This window comes from Panicum virgatum, chromosome 3N, assembly GCF_016808335.1.
Source record: "Panicum virgatum strain AP13 chromosome 3N, P.virgatum_v5, whole genome shotgun sequence".
NCBI lineage: Eukaryota > Viridiplantae > Streptophyta > Magnoliopsida > Poales > Poaceae > Panicum > Panicum virgatum.
In genome coordinates this window covers 28,940,047-28,962,814 of record NC_053147.1, presented here as the reverse complement: position 1 = coordinate 28,962,814, position 22,768 = coordinate 28,940,047, and the positions used below count along the sequence as shown (strand labels likewise).

General features: G+C 46.7%; 2 protein-coding genes and 1 long non-coding RNA gene across 4 annotated transcripts; 2 read left to right on the top strand and 1 right to left on the bottom strand.

Annotated features, from left to right (window-relative positions):
• Nucleotides 1-1,274: 1,274 nt before the first annotated feature.
• Nucleotides 1,275-11,496, bottom strand: LOC120665568 (ARM REPEAT PROTEIN INTERACTING WITH ABF2-like). Of its 2 annotated transcripts, none has more exons than XM_039945162.1 (19): nt 11,086-11,496; nt 10,824-10,993; nt 10,189-10,361; nt 9,987-10,107; nt 9,805-9,879; nt 8,303-8,397; nt 7,779-7,854; nt 7,219-7,326; nt 6,091-6,219; nt 5,916-5,984; nt 3,681-3,740; nt 3,468-3,591; nt 3,236-3,375; nt 2,719-2,782; nt 2,544-2,623; nt 2,337-2,401; nt 2,123-2,240; nt 1,914-2,038; nt 1,275-1,805 (listed from the first exon to the last, which is right to left on the bottom strand). In XM_039945162.1, exons 1-19 carry the CDS (start codon nt 11,417-11,419, stop codon nt 1,706-1,708), a joined length of 2,226 nt encoding a protein of 741 aa, XP_039801096.1. In that variant the 5' UTR covers nt 11,420-11,496; the 3' UTR covers nt 1,275-1,705. The 2 variants fall into 2 exon arrangements, with proteins under 2 accessions (XP_039801096.1, XP_039801097.1); XM_039945163.1 differs by having other exon boundaries at nt 10,830-10,993.
• Nucleotides 11,497-16,376: 4,880 nt separating this feature from the next.
• Nucleotides 16,377-21,829, top strand: LOC120665566 (probable serine/threonine-protein kinase PBL7). Its single transcript, XM_039945161.1, has 5 exons — nt 16,377-16,997; nt 17,158-17,405; nt 20,630-21,169; nt 21,263-21,352; nt 21,466-21,829. Exons 1-5 carry the CDS (start codon nt 16,646-16,648, stop codon nt 21,658-21,660), a joined length of 1,425 nt encoding a protein of 474 aa, XP_039801095.1. The 5' UTR covers nt 16,377-16,645; the 3' UTR covers nt 21,661-21,829.
• Nucleotides 17,414-20,490, top strand: LOC120665567. Its single transcript, XR_005671211.1, has 2 exons — nt 17,414-19,020; nt 19,121-20,490. It is a non-coding gene; the product is annotated as an uncharacterized LOC120665567 (long non-coding RNA).
• Nucleotides 21,830-22,768: the final 939 nt, after the last annotated feature.

Below are 22,768 nucleotides of genomic sequence, written 5' to 3'. Positions count from 1 at the left end.
AATGATCGTGTCGGTGCCACGAATCGGAGCACTGGAGAGACAAAAAGGCAAAAGAGCATCGTGTGGAGAGGGCTAGAGCCTAGAGGCGAATCGACGACCGGCAGCAGAAGCTGCGGCCGAATCGTTGGACGCTGGCAGGAGGGGCCCAATCCTGTGGAGGCTCGCATCCGAATCCTGGATCCGACACGCTGGCTGGAGTACGGAAGGAGCACAAAAGAAGCTGCCGTGAGTCGCGGGTTTGCGTCCATGTTTATACACGGTGGGCGGTGAGTTGATCGGATATAGTGCAACGGCAAAGTTTGTACGTTCAGAAATGCCGTTTGCTCTGAGAATGTCGTGTGGGTACAAGCCATGTAGTTTTTTTTTTTTGCATTTGAATTTAACAAACTTGTCAGCAGATTTTCAACAACAAAGACCCTATTTGCTGCGGCCCATGATTAGTTTATCCTTAGCCATTACTAATACGGGGCGGCGAGCTTTTGTTGCTACCCATACCAACAACTGCTTAGCATGCGTATCTTCTTTCTCCCTCCTTGGTCTTCTACAATGCATATACAGCCACCACCGCACATCCCTTCTGCCGCCGCCCGTGGCTGGCGGCGCCATGCCGCCCGCCTCCCACCCCCGTCGTGCCACCCCGCCCTTCTCTGGTGCTGTCACTTGCTCCCGCCCTTCTCTGGTGCTGCCACTTGCTCCCGCCGCCGGCATCGCTTACCTGAGGTCATCCATCACCCGATTGGCGATGCCATCGCCGCCAACCTCGCCACCCGCAACCCACAACCATCGCTGCCACCGGCCATCCCTCTAGTTCCGTCGGAGATTGGACCCCAAACCCCGAAAACCCAAATCCTCACCTCGACCACCTCCCACGACGCGGCGGCGCCTCGCCGCCTCACCAACCACCCCCGCCCTCCCTCAACCCAAACACAGTCAAGTTCTTCCACTTCTCCGGCACTGCTACTGTTTGTTGCTACGGATAGCGACGAATTTGTTACCGATACAAGCACCGAGTTCCATCCAGAGTACAGACAAGGCTTGCTTAGTCCAATCCTTGTCTCGTGTTTCCAATTTCCGTCATGCCAGTTGCCAGCCCGTGGTACAAAGATGACAGCTCCACCGACACTTGCGGGTCATCTTGATCCCCAGCGCCCCATCACAGTCACACCCCCGCTGGAGCGTTGGAACAAGAATCCAACCTGATTATACTACTAGTCTACTGCCCGCATACCATCTCTTTTCTACCCGCATTAGCATTATTGTCCTCAATAGTGCCAGAAATCAACAAAGGGGCATGGATATAAAAAAAAAGGCTTAAAAGTTCAGCACGACAAGGAACACCATAGATGACTATTACACCGCTTCCACGGACGCGGGGAATAACACTGAACTGGAAACGGCCCTAAACTCGGGAAACCAAGCCGAGACCGACAAATTTCGGTCAGGACTCAGGACCGTCCAACTAACCCTATCTTCCAGCAAGAGCTGGTTAACACATGACTAGATGCATAGGTTCTCTTTAGCCATACCCTCTGTTAAATGAACAGAAGTTTGTTACATTATCGATGTTAATTTTAACGACCCAGCCACCATGTACCCACTATAGATACCATCGAACGCTCAGCGCCAGAAACTTAAGCTGTACAGGACCTCCAGCTGCATCGGTCAGATGACGGTAGTGATGTCAATGAATGTGAACGAACTCAAATCATATCTGCGCATTATTGTCACTTGGACTCCTTGAACTCAACGCCTTGGTTAGGAAATTGCGGAGCTCCGGGATAACACGCTGGATCAGCTGAGCCGAACTGCATGACAAGATTGCATGTTAAGGTTTGAGCTACTTAAGTGCACTAGTTATGAGAGTGGTGCACTAGTTCGAGCTACTTAAGCGCACGAAAGGCGATAGGAAGTACCCGGCTCTGGTGCAGATCTTGTTAAAATGCTCCAGAATGTACAGAATGCATGTATGTCTCAGTGACACGGCATGGAAGGCTTCAGACAAGTCATACATGTCAGAGACATTATCCAGATTCACATCCTGCAAGACAGCAAGAATATATATAGTCAAATTGTATATAATCAGTGGTTTAAACATAAAACTAAGAATAGATTTCCAAATCACCTTTGCAATAGTATATTCGCATAGGCGTTTGAGGCCTTCTAAGAGATACTGATCAGCGGCTCTAAGAACGTCCTGAGCAATTTCGCTGGTTACCTGCACAGACCCTGTATAGATAAATCTGCATAAACCAGATAGGATGATTTCAGACATTAATTGAGAAGACACTGATATAAATAAGAAAACAGAAAGAAAAGGAGGCCAAAAACTTACTGACCTCATCATGAGCTCAAAAACATCCCATCTGATATTGGGAATTTCAATATCTCTTGCATCCTTTTCCTGGTTATAAGAAAATAACCTTTTAATTAGACATTAGATTCAATGTTTATCCAAAACCAAAACAATAAGTCAACTAGGAAAAGAGATCCGCATATTCCAACCAGAAAAGGCACATAATGTTGCACCAAGCCTCAAAACTCACCCTGTAGCCACCATCAAACATTGCACGAAATGCATCTGAAGAAGCAAGCAAAGCAATTCTGTGTGCATAGAAGCGTTTTCCTGTACAAGAAAGGATAAAGATTATTAGAGGCGCAATAAAAAAAGGATTATTGGAATAACTGTTGATGACATCAGAGTACTGAAATAGTACCAACCTTCCACCAAGAAAGTAACATCTGAAAGTGTTGAACTATTCACGTATTGCTCACCGAGGTAAACCTGAACGAAATGTATATTCAGTGACAGTGCCAGTGCCTCAGCCATTACCAGAGTTATGGATGGAAAATCCCTTAATGACATAATGCCATTTTATTCAATATTGCAAAAGAGCAAGGACTATTTGGAAACCTCGCTACAGAAAAAAGGTAGGGACTACTAAATTCTGGCTACAACTGCAAACAGACTGCCAAACAATCTAAAATAACCAACATAGTATTTGCAACCAGGTTGGACTAAAAGAGAAACTCGTTTGGGCCCACCTTGTATACCCAACATCCTTTCCCACAATGTTTTTATCAAACTAAATTCATGTGCATTCAAGAAAAACCACACTGAAAATCGTGCCATTGTGATACTAGTTTTAATCATCACATTCAGCTCATTATGTCACTGACACTCAACTAGTGCATATAATACAAGGCAAAGTTGAATTATATTAACTCCTTCACCTACCTGTGGTGTTGGAGATGGAGGGGCAGCATCCATGGGAGAAAGTGCTGCAGCTTTGTTGGCTAATTTGTACAATGCTGCTGAACCATCTTGTTGATGTTTCGAGCTCATGGAAATCAGAAGATCAAGAAGCAAGTCGAGACCTGGATTAAAGCAAAATTTATTCAATGCAGAACATCAAAACGTAGAATGAGAATGAAAGGATACCATTTTTAGTGGGCGAAAATCTTTATACCATTATTATCAATAAAAATTGTTCTTTGATCTTCAGGGGCACAAAGGTGTGCCAGAGCCAGAGCAACACGCCTCTGCACAGATTTCTCTCCTACTCGCATCATGTAAAGCAAGTGTTTCAGCACCTGTAAACCATCACATGGGAAGCAGCCGAATAAATACAAGTCTAATACAGCGCAAACAGAGTAATATAAACCTTGTGAGCAAAGCTTACTCGCCCATTTATCTTCTCCTCTAACCTCTTCAATGTTTTTGCTACACAGTCCTTTGTTGCCTGAAAGTAAACATAACTTAATCAAAAGCAGGCACACCGCACAACAAAGTGAGCAATTTATTTTAGTACAAATCTAACACTCTGACACTTGTTATCTCCAGTTGGTGCTGATACAAAGCAAGGGTGCAAACATTAAAGAGTGAGCTCGAGGCACTAATGACAAAGGAATTTGAGTAGTTGATGAGTTTGCAGGGAAAATTAGGGCATGTTTGGCTCCTGGGCTAGCGTGCGTTGCCTTGCCAGGTGGCCAAAATCGCTATCCTGCAAAAGCAATCAAAAAGCTTGCCAGCGCAGACACCGAGGAGAGCTTGCCCGGAAACTGTGTGTTTCTGTCCAATTCCTGCCTCAGCAAGGCCAGGTGAGCGCTTGCCGAGCGACCAAACACGCCCTTAGTAGCCTGGCATGCGAATTTGAAGCTGGGGGGAGGGGGGGTATCCTTGTCAGAAGTTAGTTGACTTTGCTCCTAACAAATATTTGCAGTTGCAGGTGGTCACTGCAACTGAGCAATTCTGACTTGGATAACATGCCATTTGAGGAGCCAATAGGCCGACTAAAGGAATATAAAGAGAGCGTGTGTATCTGAGGCACAGTTGCAGATATTAGCTAATTAGCTCCTTCTCACTCATGCAGAGTGCCAGGCGTGTATGAAGTCCAGAGGCTCATTGTCTAGCAGCAGTCACTAGAAGTCTAGCAACAGCTGGGGTGGCAGAGAGTCCCAACGTCTAGACATGAATGCAGCAAAAGTGGCCGCAGTGGCCAGGAAGATGATGGGGGTCGCAATTCCAGCACAAGCCATGACAAGAGAAAGATCAAGTGTTAGAAGTATGGGAATTCTGGGCACTATCAGTCGTCGTTCCAGTACAAGACAGGACAAAACAAAAGTCAAATGTTTTAAGAGAGGGGATTTTGGCCGCTATCAATCTGGTTGTGATAGTAAATGCCACAATGAGGAGGTGCGCCTCAAGCGTTCGCATGAAGAGGAACCAGCCTTCAGTATGGCTGTTGCATATGAGGGAAAGAAACAGAGCTCATGCTCAAAGAGGAAGCTATGAAGCCTAACCCTTGTAGAGATGCAGAACTGCATTTCATTACTAACGTGTTGTGCCTTGATGGTGCTAGCAATTACTCCCTCCATTCACAGAAGATAGTCTTATTTCAAAATTTGAAAATTTGAAAATTGATAGTCTTAGTTGAGCCCACCCACCCATTGCCTCTCGGGCTCAATGCCCATTAACTACATAGGAATAAATTTGTGCCTCGGGAAACGATGCAATGTTTCTACTTTGCGTGCCTACAAAGAGGAGCATAAAGACTGTTTGTTCTCACGAGGTTTACAAATTAAAGATCGCTTCTTTCCGCTAGGTAAATAATGACGGGATAAGTAGGATTGATAAGCAACGTTTTTTACCTTGGTCATTGTGCCCATCCAAAATAAGACTACCATCTGTGATGGAGGCAGTACATGAAAGGGGTTTGCTAAGTGCTCTCAGAAACATAAGATTGTAGCACTATCTACAAGTGAAGCAGAATTTATGTCGACAACAGCTGCTGTTTGTCAAGCATTGTGGCTGAGGAGTTTGCAAAGTGCACTGACTAGTTCTGAGCCCAATTAGTCAAGTTGTTTGTTGATAATAAGGCAGCCATTGCATTGATGAAGAATCTCGTGTTTCATGGCCGAAGCAAGCACATTGGCACTCCCTATCATTTCATTTGTGATTGTGTGGAGAAGAGGGCAGATTGGTGAGCAGAAGCAAACATTCTTATGAAGTTTCTTGCAAATATCAAATCTGCTGACACACGGCATTTACTTGGTAGTTGGTACAAAAGATCTTAGAGGGGAGAATTTTATTATTAATCTGAGAATTGTTAGTTGGTTAAATGCATGTCAGTCGGAGTCCAAATGCATGTGAGCGTGATATTTTATGAGGCCAAAGGTAGGGTCTATTAACTGCATAAGTAGTACGCGGAGTCCATATGAACTCATCGAGTTCTGCTGGCCATGTGAATATGAGCCGAAAGGCAGCAGGTTAATTACACATATATACACAACTCTTGTAAGTTGTTATTGAATTGAGAAGAAAGAATACAGTGTGTATTCATCTCCTTCATGTTGTGCTGGCATGTAAAGATCTTGATCTAAAAAACCAACAATTTATACTACAACCATCAACTTACCTGGACAATAAATTCCCCATCTTGCAACTTTTGGACACCTCCAACTTTAATGAAGTCAGAGACATAGTCCTACGATGAAATAGAATAAGAAATAGAAGAGAAACAAGATCCCTCCCTCCTAACAAGCTTTTCAGAAATATGGGCACCCTTCTTTTGAAAGAAAATCGTGAATTACCTCATTGTCTGCAACTCCATAAAGGGCAAATGCAGCATTATGTTGCAGAGATCCATTTTTTGAATCAAGAAGTTTTAACAAAGGCAACAAACCACCATTATATGCAATACCTGCTTGGTTATGTGTGTCCTGGGGAAAAAAATATCTCAAGATCAAATTACAAGTAACAACGAAACTGAAAATCAAACAAACTCCAGTTTTCTCGAACATGCAGCACATCATTATATTAAGAAGAAAAGGGAGGGTACAGATATAAAGAGGCTGTACCCCCCCCCCCCCCCCACACACACACAGATACAAACACACCGACTCTCTTTCCCAAAAAAATGTGTATCGAGTGTATCCAGATTTTTATCCATTTATTATATAATAAAATAGTAAAACAATCACACAAGGAAGTTATGTGCTATGGCCTATGACTATGAGGTTTGGTATGCCACATTTTTACATGGCTGACTTCAACATGCATGCAGAAAGCACAAATGTTATCTACCACTGACAAATTGGGTCTTTCCCAATGCTCCACTTGGCGCTAGTTGGGTGATAGCGCAGCTCCTAGCACCTAACCTGCGATTAGGCGGATCTAGGGAGGATAAATCAGCTAGGCATTTAAGCGGCACAGTGTTACCTAGGATCTAGCACCAAGCCAGATGCCAATGAGTACACTGGTCTACCCCTTCAAACCAAATTTAGGCCTTACATTGGTTCAAAAGTTTTGCTAAGATAGTAGGGTTAGTTGTCAGAGAATATGGAGCAAAGACCAAAAGACAATATTCTGTGCAGCCAACATTCAGGTTTTTGAAGCTCTGCCATTTGTGGACAAGAGCTGCATAACTTCAGTTTTCCAAGGTGCACTGCACCTAACCCGAAGTCAAACTTATGTTGATTCTTTCAAGAATGAACACATTGGCTACAATTTTTGGCCTAAATATATCATGATATTGGCTTCCCCACAGGTAGTTTCAATCAACACAAAGGAGCAAGGCAACAAATTTGACAAAGTTATGCAGTTTTTATAAGGACAAAAATTGTCTGCATTGTTTTACTTTCACTGCTACACTGATTCTCCAGAATAGATAACAATAAACTGACAAACATTAAAAAAACAACTTAAAATGGAAATTAAACCTGGGCAAGCCTCCCAAGTGCAAAAGCAGACATCTCTCTCAGTTGGACATCAGACGACTGTAGCATTTCAATTAGCGGTCGGACCGCACCCCTTTGCACAATATGGACCTGTAAATCAAATATGTCTATAAAGTTAAGAAAAGGACAACTAAAAACCATCCTAATTCTGTTTAAATCCTGGCCATTCCTTGAGATATATTATTCCAGATTTCTTTATATTATAAAAGATTCAATTAGTCAGTTCTTTCTTTTTCTATATTTTGATACCTCAAAGAAAATATGATCAACAATCTGCAGTTTATTAAAAATTTCATCTACCACAATCTGTAATTCACATAAATTAATCTAAGTATGCAAAATGCCAATTATGTCGACAAACTACCAGTGGTTTTCCGCTGAAAATTTTACCTCCACCACAATTTGTCATTCTCCCACTCAAAAAAAAAATTGCCATTTGCACCTCACAGACATGTAATTGCCAATAGTGTTGATTAACGACCAGTGGATTTGTAAAATTAACTTAGGATTTGTAAACAATGGGTAAAGCATTTGTCAAGCACCTTGCAATCAGAGTCGGCAGAAGCAAATTGTCCTAGCAACAAAGCAGCCTCTCGTTGGCTTTCTGTACAACAAGAACTGAAAAAGGAAGCATTTCATCCATCAACAAGACCAGCATAGATTCCAAAATCTAGCTAATCATAGAAATACCCTTCAGAAACTTAAAGAATAATGAAGGAAACCTTCTCAGTTGAATAAAATCGTGTTCTAGACTGTGAACGATAAGGATATGGAACAGGAGAAGACTAGGAATGTCCAATCATACAATTAAGGTTTTTTAAACAACATATAATAATTAGCATTTTTTAGCTGGCTTAAATCAGTAGAATTTACAAAAATCATGTACACTGGTGTCCTAACAGTAATTATCAATCTGTAAGGTATATTCAACTGAGCAATTAGTCTATCTATATTATAATAATTCAAAAGTTCCATGCGCAACTAAAAAATCGATCATGTTAACAGAACCCAACCAATATGGTAAAATGTTTCTGTGTCATAAAGGTGCACCTTATCATGACCGTACCTTAATAATCCAATCACAGGTTGCAGTGCCCCGGCATTAAGAACCTCCTTCTTGATGTTTGGTGACGAATGAACCAAATTTCCAATTACACCAACCTAACATTTCAGCAGAGAGTATTCATTAGAGTGCATAGGAATAAAGAGAGCATGAATAGAATAGTTACAAGACTATGGTCATACTCCATGTAAGATTGTCAGCCATGAATTCTGGATTATTACAAGGTTGGTATGGACAAGTAATCTTGCACTGTGTAGAAGTATAGTGTATAAATGAGCATGGAAGTGACCTTATGGGTAAATGAGCATAGAATATTATGTTTGAAATTTAAGCAGATAACTCTGGCCTGTTCCATGCAAATTATTGTTTTGCACAAGCTCAGAGGTGAGATTGACATTTCTAAGCATAATCCAACTAGCTGGCGCTGAATGGTTTTTGCAATATTCCATGAAACAAGTAGATAGCTTCATCCTCTAGTGTAACATGTAACAATCCACACCCCATCAAATTAGTATCCTGTTAGCACTTAGCAGTGGTATTGTTGGCTTGGTGTGGACCTTGGAAATTTATATAGGTGAGACATGTTATCAACCTTGATGCTCCAAAGCACCTCTGGGTTAACCCTTTTAGACGAAGCAAGAAGTGTTATACAGATGCATGAGCCCACCCCACATGGGGGTTGGGCAGTAAGCGAATTTTGGACACAACACTGCTCGCCAAGAATTAAATGCATTCAATAAATAATTAATTTTTCAGGTAATCCATGTATGTGCATCATGAAAAATACTAGCCTGCGCCAGAGGTCCCAAAATTACTTAGTTGTGTTGTTAAGGCTCCTAATCTTCAATTTTAGCTTCAGAGATCTCTGAACTAGCTTGATTCAGCCACTAAGGCCTATCACAATTGGAAATAAAACTGAAATGGCAGACCATGGAAGGTACCTCAAAGATGCTTACCTCTGTCGATTTGATAATCTATACTAGTTTGACTAAAGGTGGCTCTATGTTATATATGAATATCAGTGCACGAACCAAATTAATATAATATCATGGATGATGATCAGATAAATATTAATCAAATGGCACTTTGTACACAATAAACTCTTAATAAATTATGCAATGTTGCTGGTGAAAATGCGTTGTTAGCAACATACAATCTGGAAGGAAAACAGCCAACTAAATTAAGTTTCAGACTTCAGAAATACACCTAGAAATTTTCCAGGCAACCGAGGATGGAGTCCAGCATGAAATTTTTCAAAATAGCACAATGCTATGGTCCAGTATTAAGCTCTCAGTACAGTTTGTAAAAATTTAAATCCCACGGGGGTCTTAAAATAAAATGTTGATTAAGGATTGTACAAAACCGGAGAAATAGCACCAGACAAAAGCATATGACCATTTCCCTATAACAACCTAACTGTAATAGACAGATAAAATCTCAATGGTATAAAAAGCACTCTGTTAGAGAAATGGCGTTCACAATAAATCGAGTAATCAGTTCCTTACTGCTTCATAGTGAATTGCAGCATCCTCTGATCGCAACATTAAGATCAAAGTTGGCAAAGCGTTGCATTGAACAATCTGCATAAAAGGGAAATTTTACCATGATATATATGTATAAAAGCATGTGCAATTTCAGATGTAAAAATCTAACATAAATATTGGCTTCATTTATTTGTATGCCTCACCTGGGCTTTGTTCTCGTCATTTTTAAAAGCTAGAGTTCGCAAGGCCCCTGCAGCTGCTCTCTGCACCTTAAGATCCTGTGATTCTAGCAATTCAACAAGTGGCGGTATTCCACCTTCCATTCTGCAGTAAAATAAAACCATCAGCAACAAGTGAAAAACTTTCCAAGGAGCGTCGAAGATCAAAGAGGCATAGAACATAAACCTGACGCTAGTTTTGATGTTGCTATTTTCATGAGCGAGGTTGGTAATGGCATCAGCTGCTCTCTTGATGACACTGTTAACTACCCTCGAGTTTGTCGTATTTTTCTGCCTTCTCAAGAGGTTCACAAGTGGAGGTAAAGCACCAGCATCAACAATAAGTTGTTGATGTTCAGGCTGTTGCAGTGAGACATCAAGTAAATACATGACTAAATTGCTCAAAGTAACTTGATGACAACTGTAACAGTAAAGCATACACACTCAAAGCACAATTAATCAAGTATTCCTATAGGGTACTGGAGTAGGACATGATTTTCCTACGTTCCTAAGTTTTATATGCAAAGGGTATTAGAGATGACTAGCTGATATGCCTAGTAAGGAACACTTAAGTTGCTAGGTCTAGGTTGGATCTTAGTACAGTTTTAGAAGAAGTACGAGCACATAAGAATGTGAGTTAGGAGGTTCAGGATTACTGTATATGTGGCAGCTGAAGTTCCTAAGTCCTAACTTACTATGATACAGGAAACTTGAACTTAAAGTAACAGCCCGATGTAGGACACAAATTTTGACAGTAATACAAGGAATTGCAGTAAAGGGAACATTTCGACTAGAACTCAATTAGGAAATCAATGATGGGACCTTTACAGCTAGGAGACCCAGAGCGAAGGCAGCGCCCTTCTCGACCTCATGCTCGAACGGCCGCAGCTGCTGATCCTCCTGCGCCGCCGCAGCAGTAGCAGCAGGTTCCTCCAGGTGGCGCACCAAGGCCGGCACAGCGCCGCCCTCTACGATCGCGTTGACAACCTCCTCTGCGCAATTGGAAACCACCAGATCCGCCTCAGTAAGGGTGCGGTCGCACGGATCGGCGCGGCCAGCGTGCGGTTGGGCGAAGGGAGGTTACCGTTTTTTGCGAGCTCGGCGAGGACGTGGGTAGCGCGCTTAGCGGCGGCGCGGTCGGCATGGCGCCATGAGGAGGCGCACCGGAGGAGGACGTCAACCTGCGTTTGGACCTCGCGGGCAAGTGCCGCGTGGGAGTGGCGGCAGCAGATCTCGGGGGGCGCCGCCGACCCGGCGTCCTCCTCGTTGTCGTCGTCGGCGTCCGCGCTGCCGAGCGAGGACGCCGCCGCCGCTGCCGCCGCGGCGATGGCGGCGGCCGCCGCCTCGTCCTCCAACTTCCGCTTCTGCCCCTTGCGGCGCGGGCGCTGGGGCTGCTGCTTCTGCTGCTCCGCCTCCATTCGAGAGGTCGACGGCGGAGGGGAGAGCGTGTCGGAGGTTGAGGAGGAAAAGGCGGAAGGAAAGAGTATGCGGCCCGCGCGATAGGGATTTATTTCTCCTTCGGTAGAAAACTAGAAATGAAACCTTTGGTGTTCGGTTTTTGCTAAACCGTATCCGAGCATTTCGTTTGCCCTACACCTAAATCTTTTTCGTTTTCTTCTTCCTAAGAGAAAATATAGTAATATACTTACTCAGCTGGCTAAATAGTTGTACACATCACACAAAACCGAGCATTTTGTTTGCCCTACATCTGAATCTTTTACGTTTTCTTCTTGCTAAGGCCTTCTCAAAAATTTTCAAGATTCTCTGTCACATCGAATTTTTGAACACATACATAAAGCACTAAATATAGTTTTAAAAAATAACTAATTATATAGTTTAGCTGGAAATAGTGAGATGAATCTTTTGAGCCTAATTAGTATATGATTGGACACTAATTAACAAATAAAAAACGAAAGTGCTACAGTAGCCAAACCCAAAAAGTTTTCACGAACTAAACGCGCCCTAAATACTCTCTCCATCCCACATTATTAATCATTTTTTTTCTTTTCTAGATGCATAATTTTTCTATACATCTAGGTGTATAAAGAAATCAGTGTATCTATAAAGCCAAAACGACTAATAATTTAAAACGGAGGGAGTAGTATATATATATATGAAAGGAAACAAAATTCAGATGTTAAAATAGATCGTATAGTGCTTAAAGTTCCAATTACAATTAATTTATACTAGCTTTATAATTATGATACATTAAAATTATAATTTATTTGGTGTAGCTTCTACGTTGATCTGGTGTAACTAAAAATTGGTATGTGAAGCTGCCCTAAATTGGTATGTGAAGCTCCACCAATTGATTCGGTGATCTCTTGATCTGCATGACCAAATGAGTCAGTCTATGCAGTAGCTTCTACTTGTCCTCGTTCCAATTGATTTGGTGCCCTACACATAGCTATGCCAGAATGGATAGGTCATTCCAGAACCTTATGATGTTGCTGCCCTTAGTGGCTGACTGATTCGGTGCTTCTTCAATACACTGACCCAATGATTCAGTCAATGTTCTTGCCTTGTTTTGACTTCGTTTCATCGTGAGTCTTTGGCTTCTCTTCCATGATGTCATGGGTTCCTTTAAGGTCTTCTAGGGTTGTACAAGTCTTCTTGACCTTAGTTCATTGCTGTTTGATTCCCCAAGTCCATTACTCGCATCCATGAGACTAAACCTTGTATACTCGCAAATGTTGTTAGTCTATGGGTTAGTGTTGACACACAATCATCAAAATCACTAATAGCCTAATTAGATCCATTTTCCTTACAATCACCAACGCAGCGCTCGAAGGAAAAACTACGAAAGGGTATGGAAAATCAAACAAAATAATTAGAACTAAAATGTATCACAAACAGATAACAGACTAAAAATTATAAATGTAAGTGTTATTTGAGAGAGAGAGAGAGAGCAATGATATGTAATTTTAGTTAACGTGGGCCACAATATTATCCACAAACTTCTTCTACCATGTACACATGTATCTTATAATTACTAGGCAATATCGAGCATGAGGTGATGGGCTAGTTTAAACCGAGTTAGAAAGAAATTTCATCGTGTGTCATATATTATTATCTCATGCCATTCTCTTAAAATGCAATGGAGGGAGGATGGGGAGGCACAAGAGAGCATATTGGCAAGACAACCAAACAATTTACAGTTTGCGGACGAACCTCCTCTGTAGGCCTCTCCTTAGCTCACCTAGGCAAGGTACCAATGCAAGCATGCCCACCACTACTCCATTCCAGCAAAAAAATTACCCTAAATATTTTTGGCTTGAGTAAAATGGTATCTAACCCCATATATAAAAGCACGTATACTCTTGTATCCCCTGTCAAAGCAGCTACAAAATTAAAAATCTTTATGTCACACCCGTAGTTATTGCAAGCTCACAACAAATTAAGGGCAAAAAAATGAGAACAAGAGCATTTTATTGGTTACTTGTAAACCAAATTCAGTTCTCTAAACGTGTTATGAGAATAATACGAGCAGATATGTGAAGAAAAAAATATAAAAATACAAGAAGTGAACCAAGTGGTTTATGTTTACTTCAGGCAAAATAAGATGCAAAATTAACTGCAAGGTGTCACATGGGTCTATAAAGGTTAGGTGGCTATAAGAAATAAAATAATATCATAAATTTAAGTGAACAGATAAGGTTGCTAATAGACTTTCTGAAGAAAATTACACAACACAAAATAACATATCCTTTTGTTTTATATAAGACCTTGCTCCTCCATGAGTCAGGAGAGTATGTGATCCTTAATACAAAAATAAAGAAATTCTAGAAATTCTCATAAAAATTAGATATATTCAACCATCAATTTGACAACTCTAATTGTAATGGTCATTGGATCTTCTATCTTTCCTAATAAATTACCCACATATGTCATTATGAAAATAGACTAAAATAACATACTAAATATGTATCTAAATACCCGCATATGCCATTATAAAAAAAATCTAAAGTAACCCATAATCTTCGTGGAAATTACCCACCTATGTCATTATTCAAATATTGTAAATAATCTCCTAAATTTGTATATAAATTATCCAATTATATTATTATGAAAAGTTAAAGTAACTCCTAAATTCAAATCTAAATTATATAACTATAATAAAATATTAAAGTGCACCAATATGAAAATTCTAAAGTACTATTTTTATTATTATCAATATATTATTTAGGTTATTGTTTATATAAAAATACTACCCATGATATGTCACAATGTAGTCATGTATGATGGAAGAGATAAGATACCAATTCATAAACAAATGGTTCGGTTAAATATATGTCAAACACACATGAATGTGTAATGCAAAATAAAATCTATTGTAACTAGATAATGATAAATATATATTTTAGAGTATGTGTTACAATATTTATTAGATGAAAGAGGATGCGAGATAGATAATTATAATTATTAGCTATAAGTTTTATTTTTATATTAATTCTAAATAGCGTTGTTGGATTTAATGGGGCCAAGCCCAATATTATGTCTAATTAAATTTAATAATTCTAGGACCCATATTAAATATTTTGTGCATGTCATGGCACGACTAAAACTCAATGCTGTCAATGTTGGTGGAAGACGTTTCATCTTCTAATAAGCAGAGTTAAATGCTGGTTAATGGAGGGAGTTACAAAGTTTTTGCTCTTGATAACAAGAGTCTCCTCCATGCATGCACCAATTACTCTCACGTGAGTTACTTGAGAATTAAAAGTGATTTACCTGAGAATTAAAACGTGACTAATGGAGGGAGTTATGGAATTGATGAAAGAGCTCTTTTGCTCTTTCATGAGGCTCCTCTCTCAATATAAAAGGAAGCTCACGCTGCACATTGACAAGTGCTATCTCTGAGAATATCCACATATCTGTAGCAATTCAAGTTGTCCCCGTTCTGGTTCTTGCGCGCACAATCACTGGAAGAGTGGGCCTCCGAAACGTAGGATTTTTGATGATGTGGAGGAAAGAGAGAGGGGAGAGAGTTTGAGGTTGTTGCTTCGCGAAACAACCGCCTCATGAGCTAAAATTTAGAACTATGAGATAACTATTTGACCATTGTATGAGTTGTTGTTATGCAATTCACAATTCTATTTTCACTCTTCCCATAAATTAAGGAATTGTGAATTGCTATGAGACAACTTAAAAAGACAACCATTGTACATATAGTTTATTAGATCGTCTTAAATTACGTAGCACAATATGAGACAGGTTATGAGACAACACCAATGTACCTGCCCTAGGCGTCACAGTGGTCTCAAAAGGGAATCCGGCATTAAAAATGGATACACATGGGTAGGGTCCTGGTGGTTACGTTCGGCACTCCGGCAGACCGGCACTCTATTTTTCTGCAGTTCATGGGCTGGGACGATGCGGGCGAGGTCCGTGTTATAGCATGTGTATGTACTTGCTCGCAGGTACCCCCAAATTAACTGCCGAGCACCATTTATTTGTCCGTAACCTTTCCACGCACATCTACTCCTGCACGCGACAACCAAGCACAAACAGAGCTCAAAAGCGCTCCCTTGCCTGCGCGCCTTGAGCCCTTTTCCTCGAGAACCATTTCCCGTACGATGCTCGTACGTATACTCGGAGCGCCCCTGCGTGAGCCTAACGCCTACCGAAAAGATGCGTGCAGAGTTCACTCCAATCCCAAGAACAACCCGCCTAGTTCGGAGCCGATGGAACGAGATGCAGCTACCAAGTTCGGCAGGGAGGGTATAGCACCCGTGCACGGCGTACTCGCCGCGAGCCTGCACAAAATTCCCACCTGGCTACGGGAATCTGCAGGGAATGCCAGTAGCCCAGTAGGCCAGTACGCTCTCTACCCTCCTCCTGGACCAGTGGTGTTTTCCTTTCCCCGCGAGAGCGAGACCCCGGCGCGCGGCGCGCGGCGCAAGCAGACGAAGCTCGCGGGTCACGGCTCACGAGCCGGATGGGAGAGCGGGGGAGGGGGGCCGCTTGTGATTTCGGCCGTTTCGGCGCCTCTCCCCGCCCGGATTTGACTTGTCCCTCGCAGTAGCTGTAGCTCTCGCCGTCGTCGCCGTGTCGCGGAGGCTGCTGGCTCTGGCTGCATTGTACTAGTAGTACTCCGTAGAAGCCGTCACGCGCCGTAACAAACATGGTCGCGCATCTACTGCCGGAAGACGAACCCCCTAGTTTTTACCTGCCAGTTTTGGCACGGGGCGTGTTGCTGCCTGCGTGGTCCATCTCGACGACGACGACGGCAGAAGAAGCGTCCGGGATCGAGCGCGATCATTGCCAGCGGACAGCGCAGCCCATGGCGTCAAACCGAGCAGGAACCTACGGAGCTTCCAGCGCGAGTTCTACTTCTACCGGCCCGTCACATCGACGGCGGCAGGGTGACGACCGGTGACTCTGCCGGTCTGCCCGACGCTGTTCCATTGGTACATTCCTCTGCTAGCACTGCAGCCTGCAGGCGCAGGGGGATGCAGGTTGAGGCCTGAGTAGACCCAACAGCAGCTACGGTGTCCACGCTAGTAGTTCCCAACCCCAGCTACTAGTATATCTGTACTCCCGTTGCCTTCCTTATCTCCCGTGTGCAAGCGCGCGCCGTCTCCCACGACCCCGTCCTTCCCGGCTGGCTACGTACCCGGCGCGTTCCGTCCTCGAGTGCCGGGATGGCGGACGCGTCCTCCCCGCCGGCGCCGGCTCCCCTCGCCGCGGAGGACCTCGCGGACGCGCGCCTCGCGCCGTGGCCGGCCTCCCCGTGGCCGGCGCCCCGCCGGGACGGCGGCGGCGGGCGGGCGAACCCCCTGTTCACCATACTGCCCGTCTCGGCGCTGGCGATAGGCCTCGTGCTGCTCGTCGCCGTGGCGGTCATCCTGGTGGCGACCCGCCGCGCGAGGCCGCGGAAGGCGGACGCCGGCGGGAGCTGCAACGGCGACGGCAAGACGGGCGCGCCCACGTCCAGCTGCAGCAGCCACAACACCAGGTGCGGCTACGCCGCCGCCGCCGCCGCCGCCGCCGCCGGTGAGTGCTGTGCCTATAGCTAGTCGACGAGCGAGCAAGCTCGTCGTCTCGTCACGCATGCAATCGTGTCCGGCCGCGTCGCATTGGTTCCTGAATCCTGACGGCTCGCTCGCTCGTTTTTCCCGTTCCGGTTCTCTCCGCCGCGGCGGCGCGCATGCAGCAGGCGTCGGGTGCGTCTACGCCGGGCGGCTGGGGTTCGCGGCGCCGCCGGCGCGGAGCCGGGGCGCGCAGGTGTTCACGTACCGGGAGCTGGAGCGCGCGACGGACGGCTTCAGCGAGGGCAACGTGGTGGGGAGGGGCGCCTCCGGCGACGTCTTCCGCGGCCGGCTCGCCGACGGCACCCCCGCCGCCATCAAGCGGCTGCGGCTGGACCAGCGGCGCCAGGGCGAGCGCGAGTTCCGCATCGAGGTACGCCCAACCCAAGCAACCACACACACCCACACGCACGTCACCGTCGCCTCACGCCACCGTCCATGTGCACCCGTGCACGTCCACGTACGTCGCGCTCCGCCCGGCGTACGGCGCACCAAACCTTACCTGTTGGAGGGCAGAGCTGGAGCAGAGCAGCGGGGTGGTTCGAGCTCCTGATCCTGCGGTTGGTGCCTGCCGCGCCCGGCCGTTGGAGCGAACTGGCTCCGGGACGTAACCTGGAAGGCAAAAAACCAGCGCGTGATGACTGCGAGCCGCGCCTTCCGTGACAGACTGCTCCATCTTGGCTGCAGCCGGGCGGATGGCCGAAGCCGTCCCAGCCAAGAGAGTGACACGCCACGCCGAGGCGTCGTGACGCGGCGCGTGGTTGCGTCTCGCGGTGGGTGAGCCCGAGCCCTGGCTTGTTGGCTCCGGTGCTGGTTGGTTGCTAGGCCGTTTGGCGCGTGAGACACGCCGACCCGATCCTGTCGGCCGCCGCCGCTTGCCTGCGCCCGCACGCCGTCCCGGTACGGCCACCGCATGTGGCCTTCCGGGCGGTTGGACGCGGTCACGCCCGGCGTGTGCGCTAACGAACAGTGTCCGTGGCGTTGCGTCCCGGCTCGCTCGTTAGGGCTTGGCTTTTCACATTTGTGGTGGGCACGGGGGCAACGTCACGAGCGTCATCTAGGTTTGCGTTGGGTCTATGATCGATCTTGGAAGGTCGTGTGCACGGGGCAATCATTGGTGTCATGGGCCGACCCTTCCTTTGGCATCGCGTTTTGGAATTTGGATCCGGAACGGGCCGTTGACGCTATCACATTCACTGTTAAGGCCAGCCACCAGGACCCTAGCATGGCAGCTTAGAGCATGGCTAATGAAATCGCCAGCAGTTGGCAGATTGAAGTCCGGCGTGGAAGAGCATTCAATGTGGCAGTGCAGTGAGAGAGAGTATCGCAGCACATGCGGCCAATAGCTGCTGAGCGCAGCAGCAACACAGCCAATAGAGCTTTAGGCACGTCTATGCGCCTGCTTTGGGCCGGTGACTCGGTACTCGCCTACTTCATTCTCTTTCTAGTTTCTTACTCCTCCGCATTGAATTCAGATGATGTAGCAGTTTATTTAGCCAGCTGACTTACCTTACTATACTTGCTCTTACTGTGTGCTGTTGTTTGCTTGTGGACCCTAGCATGGCGTAAGCTCCTTAGACTTTTTCGAGCTAGTAGACTTCGTTCAGGTCGACACGGGCGCGGCGACGTCGGAAGCAGCAGCAGATCGTCAACGGAGACGTTCAGTATGTACTCTGCGATGCTCATGGCATGCTGCTGCTGCTACGGCGAGTGTGGGACAGGGGTCTGATCTCTGCCGGCACGGCAATGCATCTGCACCGGGGTGGCCGTGGACCGCTGCTGCCTGTCCGTCCGGCCGGTCATGCAGCCATTTTTGACCCAATGCAAGCATTTCGTCTGGCAGCGCCGGTCGGATCCACGAGACCACCACGCCGAGCCGTGCTCGGGAGCCCGACACCTGCGCGGCCGCGCTGCACACCCGGATACTGGTTTTCAGGTTGACAGTAAATTCCAAAGCTCATGGTAGATCCGCCCACTCGGCGTTTTAGGTGCGCCATGCTATCTCCACACCTACCGCTCCCCCTTCTTTATTCTTTTCCCCTTCACCTTCTCATTTTTCCTCCTCCCCCACCTTCTGCTCCATGGCAGCGAGCGCACGGGCCTCGTCGGGATGGAGCTGGCTCGGTGGCGGCGGAGAGGCACGGCGGCCGGGTGGCGCGACACGGTGGAGTGCGGCGGGGCCGTGGTGGGAGCGGCGATGCTGGTGGATCTGAGCAGCGCGTCTTAGCTGCGCCATGCTTTCTCCTTCCCCTTCCCCCTTCATCTTCTTCCTCGCGGATCTGAGCGCGCTACGGCGCGCTCGACGCGGCGGCAACCGGAGCGACGTGGCGGCGGGGTGACCGGGTGGCACGGCGGCGGGGCAGCGGGGCGGCCGGGTGGCAGGAAGGCGCGCGCGGGGAGGTCCGCCGCCGCCCCGATAGGGTTTAATTTTTTATTTTTTTTCGTTTTTTCTTTTTTTTTATTCAAAACATTTTGTATCTGAGTTTTTTATTTTCTGAATGTAAAATTTTTTCTTGAGATTTTTTTAATTTTTTATGTAAATTTATTTCTGTTGAATTTATTTTAATTTATTTCGTACAATTTTTTTCCAATTTTTTTCTCTTGAAGGTTCCCTCTTCCCTAATTTTATCTTGAAAAAATTTTCTGCTCTCCAATTTTTTTGTTGATTTTTTCCTTGAAAAAACTTTCTACTGTCTAATTTTAATTTGCTGCTGCTCCAAAATTTTTCTTGATTTTTTTTTCTAAATTTTTTTGCCAATAAAAAACTTACTATAAATGGAAGAAAACACTATCGGAAAGGCTCCGTACGGTCGACCGCAAATTAGCGTGACCCGCTGCACACACGTCGATCCGCCCGCGGCTTGATTGCCTGGCACGGCCTGGTCCAGTTCCCAGGTGGTCCGATCAGGCGATCACCTCGCCATTCACCGCTGCGCCGGCAATAAAGCCCGGTGGTGGCCACACGGGACGGTGGCCACTGTGCCGACACGTAACGGGGTACGGTGCTCCAGTGCTCCTAGCTAGCTATGTCGGCGCCTGGGTGTGCCGGTGCACGCAAAGCTCAAGTAGTCCGCCGGTGTATAACTCAGGATCGGGCACCGTACCGTACCGTACCGGCTGCTTTGAGATCCGAGACATCGATCGAGCCGGTGAACTGAGATCCAGCGAGTCGGATCGCCGTGCATGAGCCCCGATCGATCGATGATGCTGCGTGCTCTGCTTTTGCTTAGCTTTCACTCACATCTCCCGGATCGGATGGGGCACCCGGGCACAGTACTTGCGTACCCTGCAAACAGGGGCGGACCTAGTATTGATGCCCCCGTATTCCTAGGAATACCCTGCTGGCGGAAAAACAAGTGAAATATATGTATATATGTATAGATAATTTGGTATGTATACTCAGTATGCTTGAACCAAAATACTTCATTTAGGTTATTGCAGCTGGTCACATTTTTTTAGAAATACCCTACTTAGAAATCCTAGGTCCGCCACTGCCTGCAAACCGAGCTTGACTTTGGCGATGGCCTCGCTGCTGGTTGGTTGCAGCAGTAACTGACGAGAGGAAACTGAAATAACTTCGGCGATGCACAAATGCAGGTGGACCTGCTGAGCCGGATGGACTCGCCGTACCTGGTGGGGCTGCTGGGCTACTGCGCCGACCAGAGCCACCGGCTGCTGGTGTTCGAGTTCATGCCCAACGGCAGCCTCCGGAGCCACCTCCACCCGCCGGGCGGAGCCGCCGCCGGCGCCGGCGCGCGGCAGCCGCCGTTGGGCTGGGCGACGCGGCTGGGCATCGCGCTGGACTGCGCGCGCGCGCTCGAGTTCCTGCACGAGCACAGCACCCCCGCCGTGATCCACCGCGACTTCAACTGCAGCAACGTCCTGCTCGACCACAACCTCCGCGCCCGCGTCTCCGACTTCGCCACGGCCAAGCTCGGCTCCAACAAGGCCGACGGCCAGGTGGTCACCCGCGTGCTCGGCACCACGGGCTACCTCGCGCCCGAGTACGCGTCCACGGGGAAGCTCACGACCAAGTCCGACGTGTACAGCTACGGGGTCGTGCTCCTGGAGCTGCTCACCGGCCGGGTGCCCGTCGACACGCGGCGCCCGCCCGGGCAGCACGTCCTCGTCTCATGGGTCAGTACTCCTGGTCCGATCCTTCAGTAACCACGCATGAAATGGAATGATTCGTGTTGACTGAGCTGAGCAGGTGCCTTCTTGAATTGGCAGGCCCTCCCGCGGCTGACGAACCGCCAGAAGCTCGTGGAGATGGTGGACCCTGCCCTGCAAGGCCAGTTCGCCCTCAAGGATCTCATTCAGGTCTCCTCTTTTTTTTTTCTTCCTTTTTCTTTCCTTTCTAACGTCCCTTCGTTCGTCTCTGCAACTCGAATGCATCTGCGCAACAAAGTAAAATTGGGGTGGTCGAGCTGCAGGTGGCCGCCATCGCGGCGATGTGCGTCCAGACGAAGGCGGAGTACCGGCCGCTGATGACGGACGTGGTGCAGTCGCTGATCCCGATCGCCAAGCCCACCCCGGCCATGTCCTGCTCCTCCACGCCGGTCAGGGCGGCCCTGGAGCACGTCATCTTCATGGGCTCATCCAAGTGCGGCGGCAAGACCTCCTCCTAGATCTGGCTGTCGCGTTACAGGGTTGTTCTCGTTCCTTGATTGGTGTATAGAGCTCTCCCCTCTTCCTCAGGCGGAAGCGTCAGGGTGTACTGTTTTTTTTTGTACGAGCTGGTACTTTACAAGATAAGATGAAAATAGAAATAAAAATGTTTCCCTCCTCTTCTGATGAGCTCTCGGGGTACAGAAGATGGTTATCTACTGAAAATCTGCAAGTATTGTTGTGCGAGAGGGAACCAAAGATACCGTACGGAAGATAGGCACTCGTTCTCCACAATCAAGTCGATCAGTACCCAGCCTATCATATGTATCCCTTTGCAATTTCTTTGAAGAGCTGTTCACATGCATTTTTTCTTTGAAGACACTTTTCCTATGCAGTTTTCTAGTCCAGTGTGCTCTCCGTAGTCAATCAAAGTGATCAAGATTGGCTGAAGAGAAAACAGTTTTTTTTTGAGGAAACGAAGAACAAACAGTTAGCAACTTAGCACATCATCCATGTAGACTTTTCATCGCCAACAGCCTAAACACCCAACAAGTCTACAAAAACGGAGGCATTACGGTAAGTGTGGAGGAGCCGGGCCGCTCGCGAAGAGGAGGATTGAGTAGGGTAGGGGCAGGCCCAATACGCGGGCCTCTGCGGAGAAGTTCGTTTTCCTCCGATTTCCGCAAGCCCAACAAACACGTGTGCTATGCCCACATCGTTGTCCTTATCAAAAAAAAAAAAAAAAAAACTGCACACATCGCGTACTCGCGTATTCTCATCGGCCCGAATTTTTTTATTTTTAATTTTTTTTAATAATATTTTAAATTTAACCCCATTGTAGTTTTATTTGCGACCCATAGCCCGTTTGGTCGCGCCAGGCGTACTGGTGCGACAAGTAGCCTTTGTCGCGCCATTTATATTGGCGCGACAAAGCCTCCACGCTGGCAGGGCGAGCCGGCCCCGCGCCACGTGGGCGATGACGTGGCCCACCTTATCGCGCCACATGCATTGCCGCTACAAGCCTACTCTGTCGCGCCAGTCAGGATGGCGCGACAAGGAGGAACTGCCACGCCAACACCTCCCCAAACCAGAATGGATCGCATTATTTGCATGGTGGCGCGACAGCAG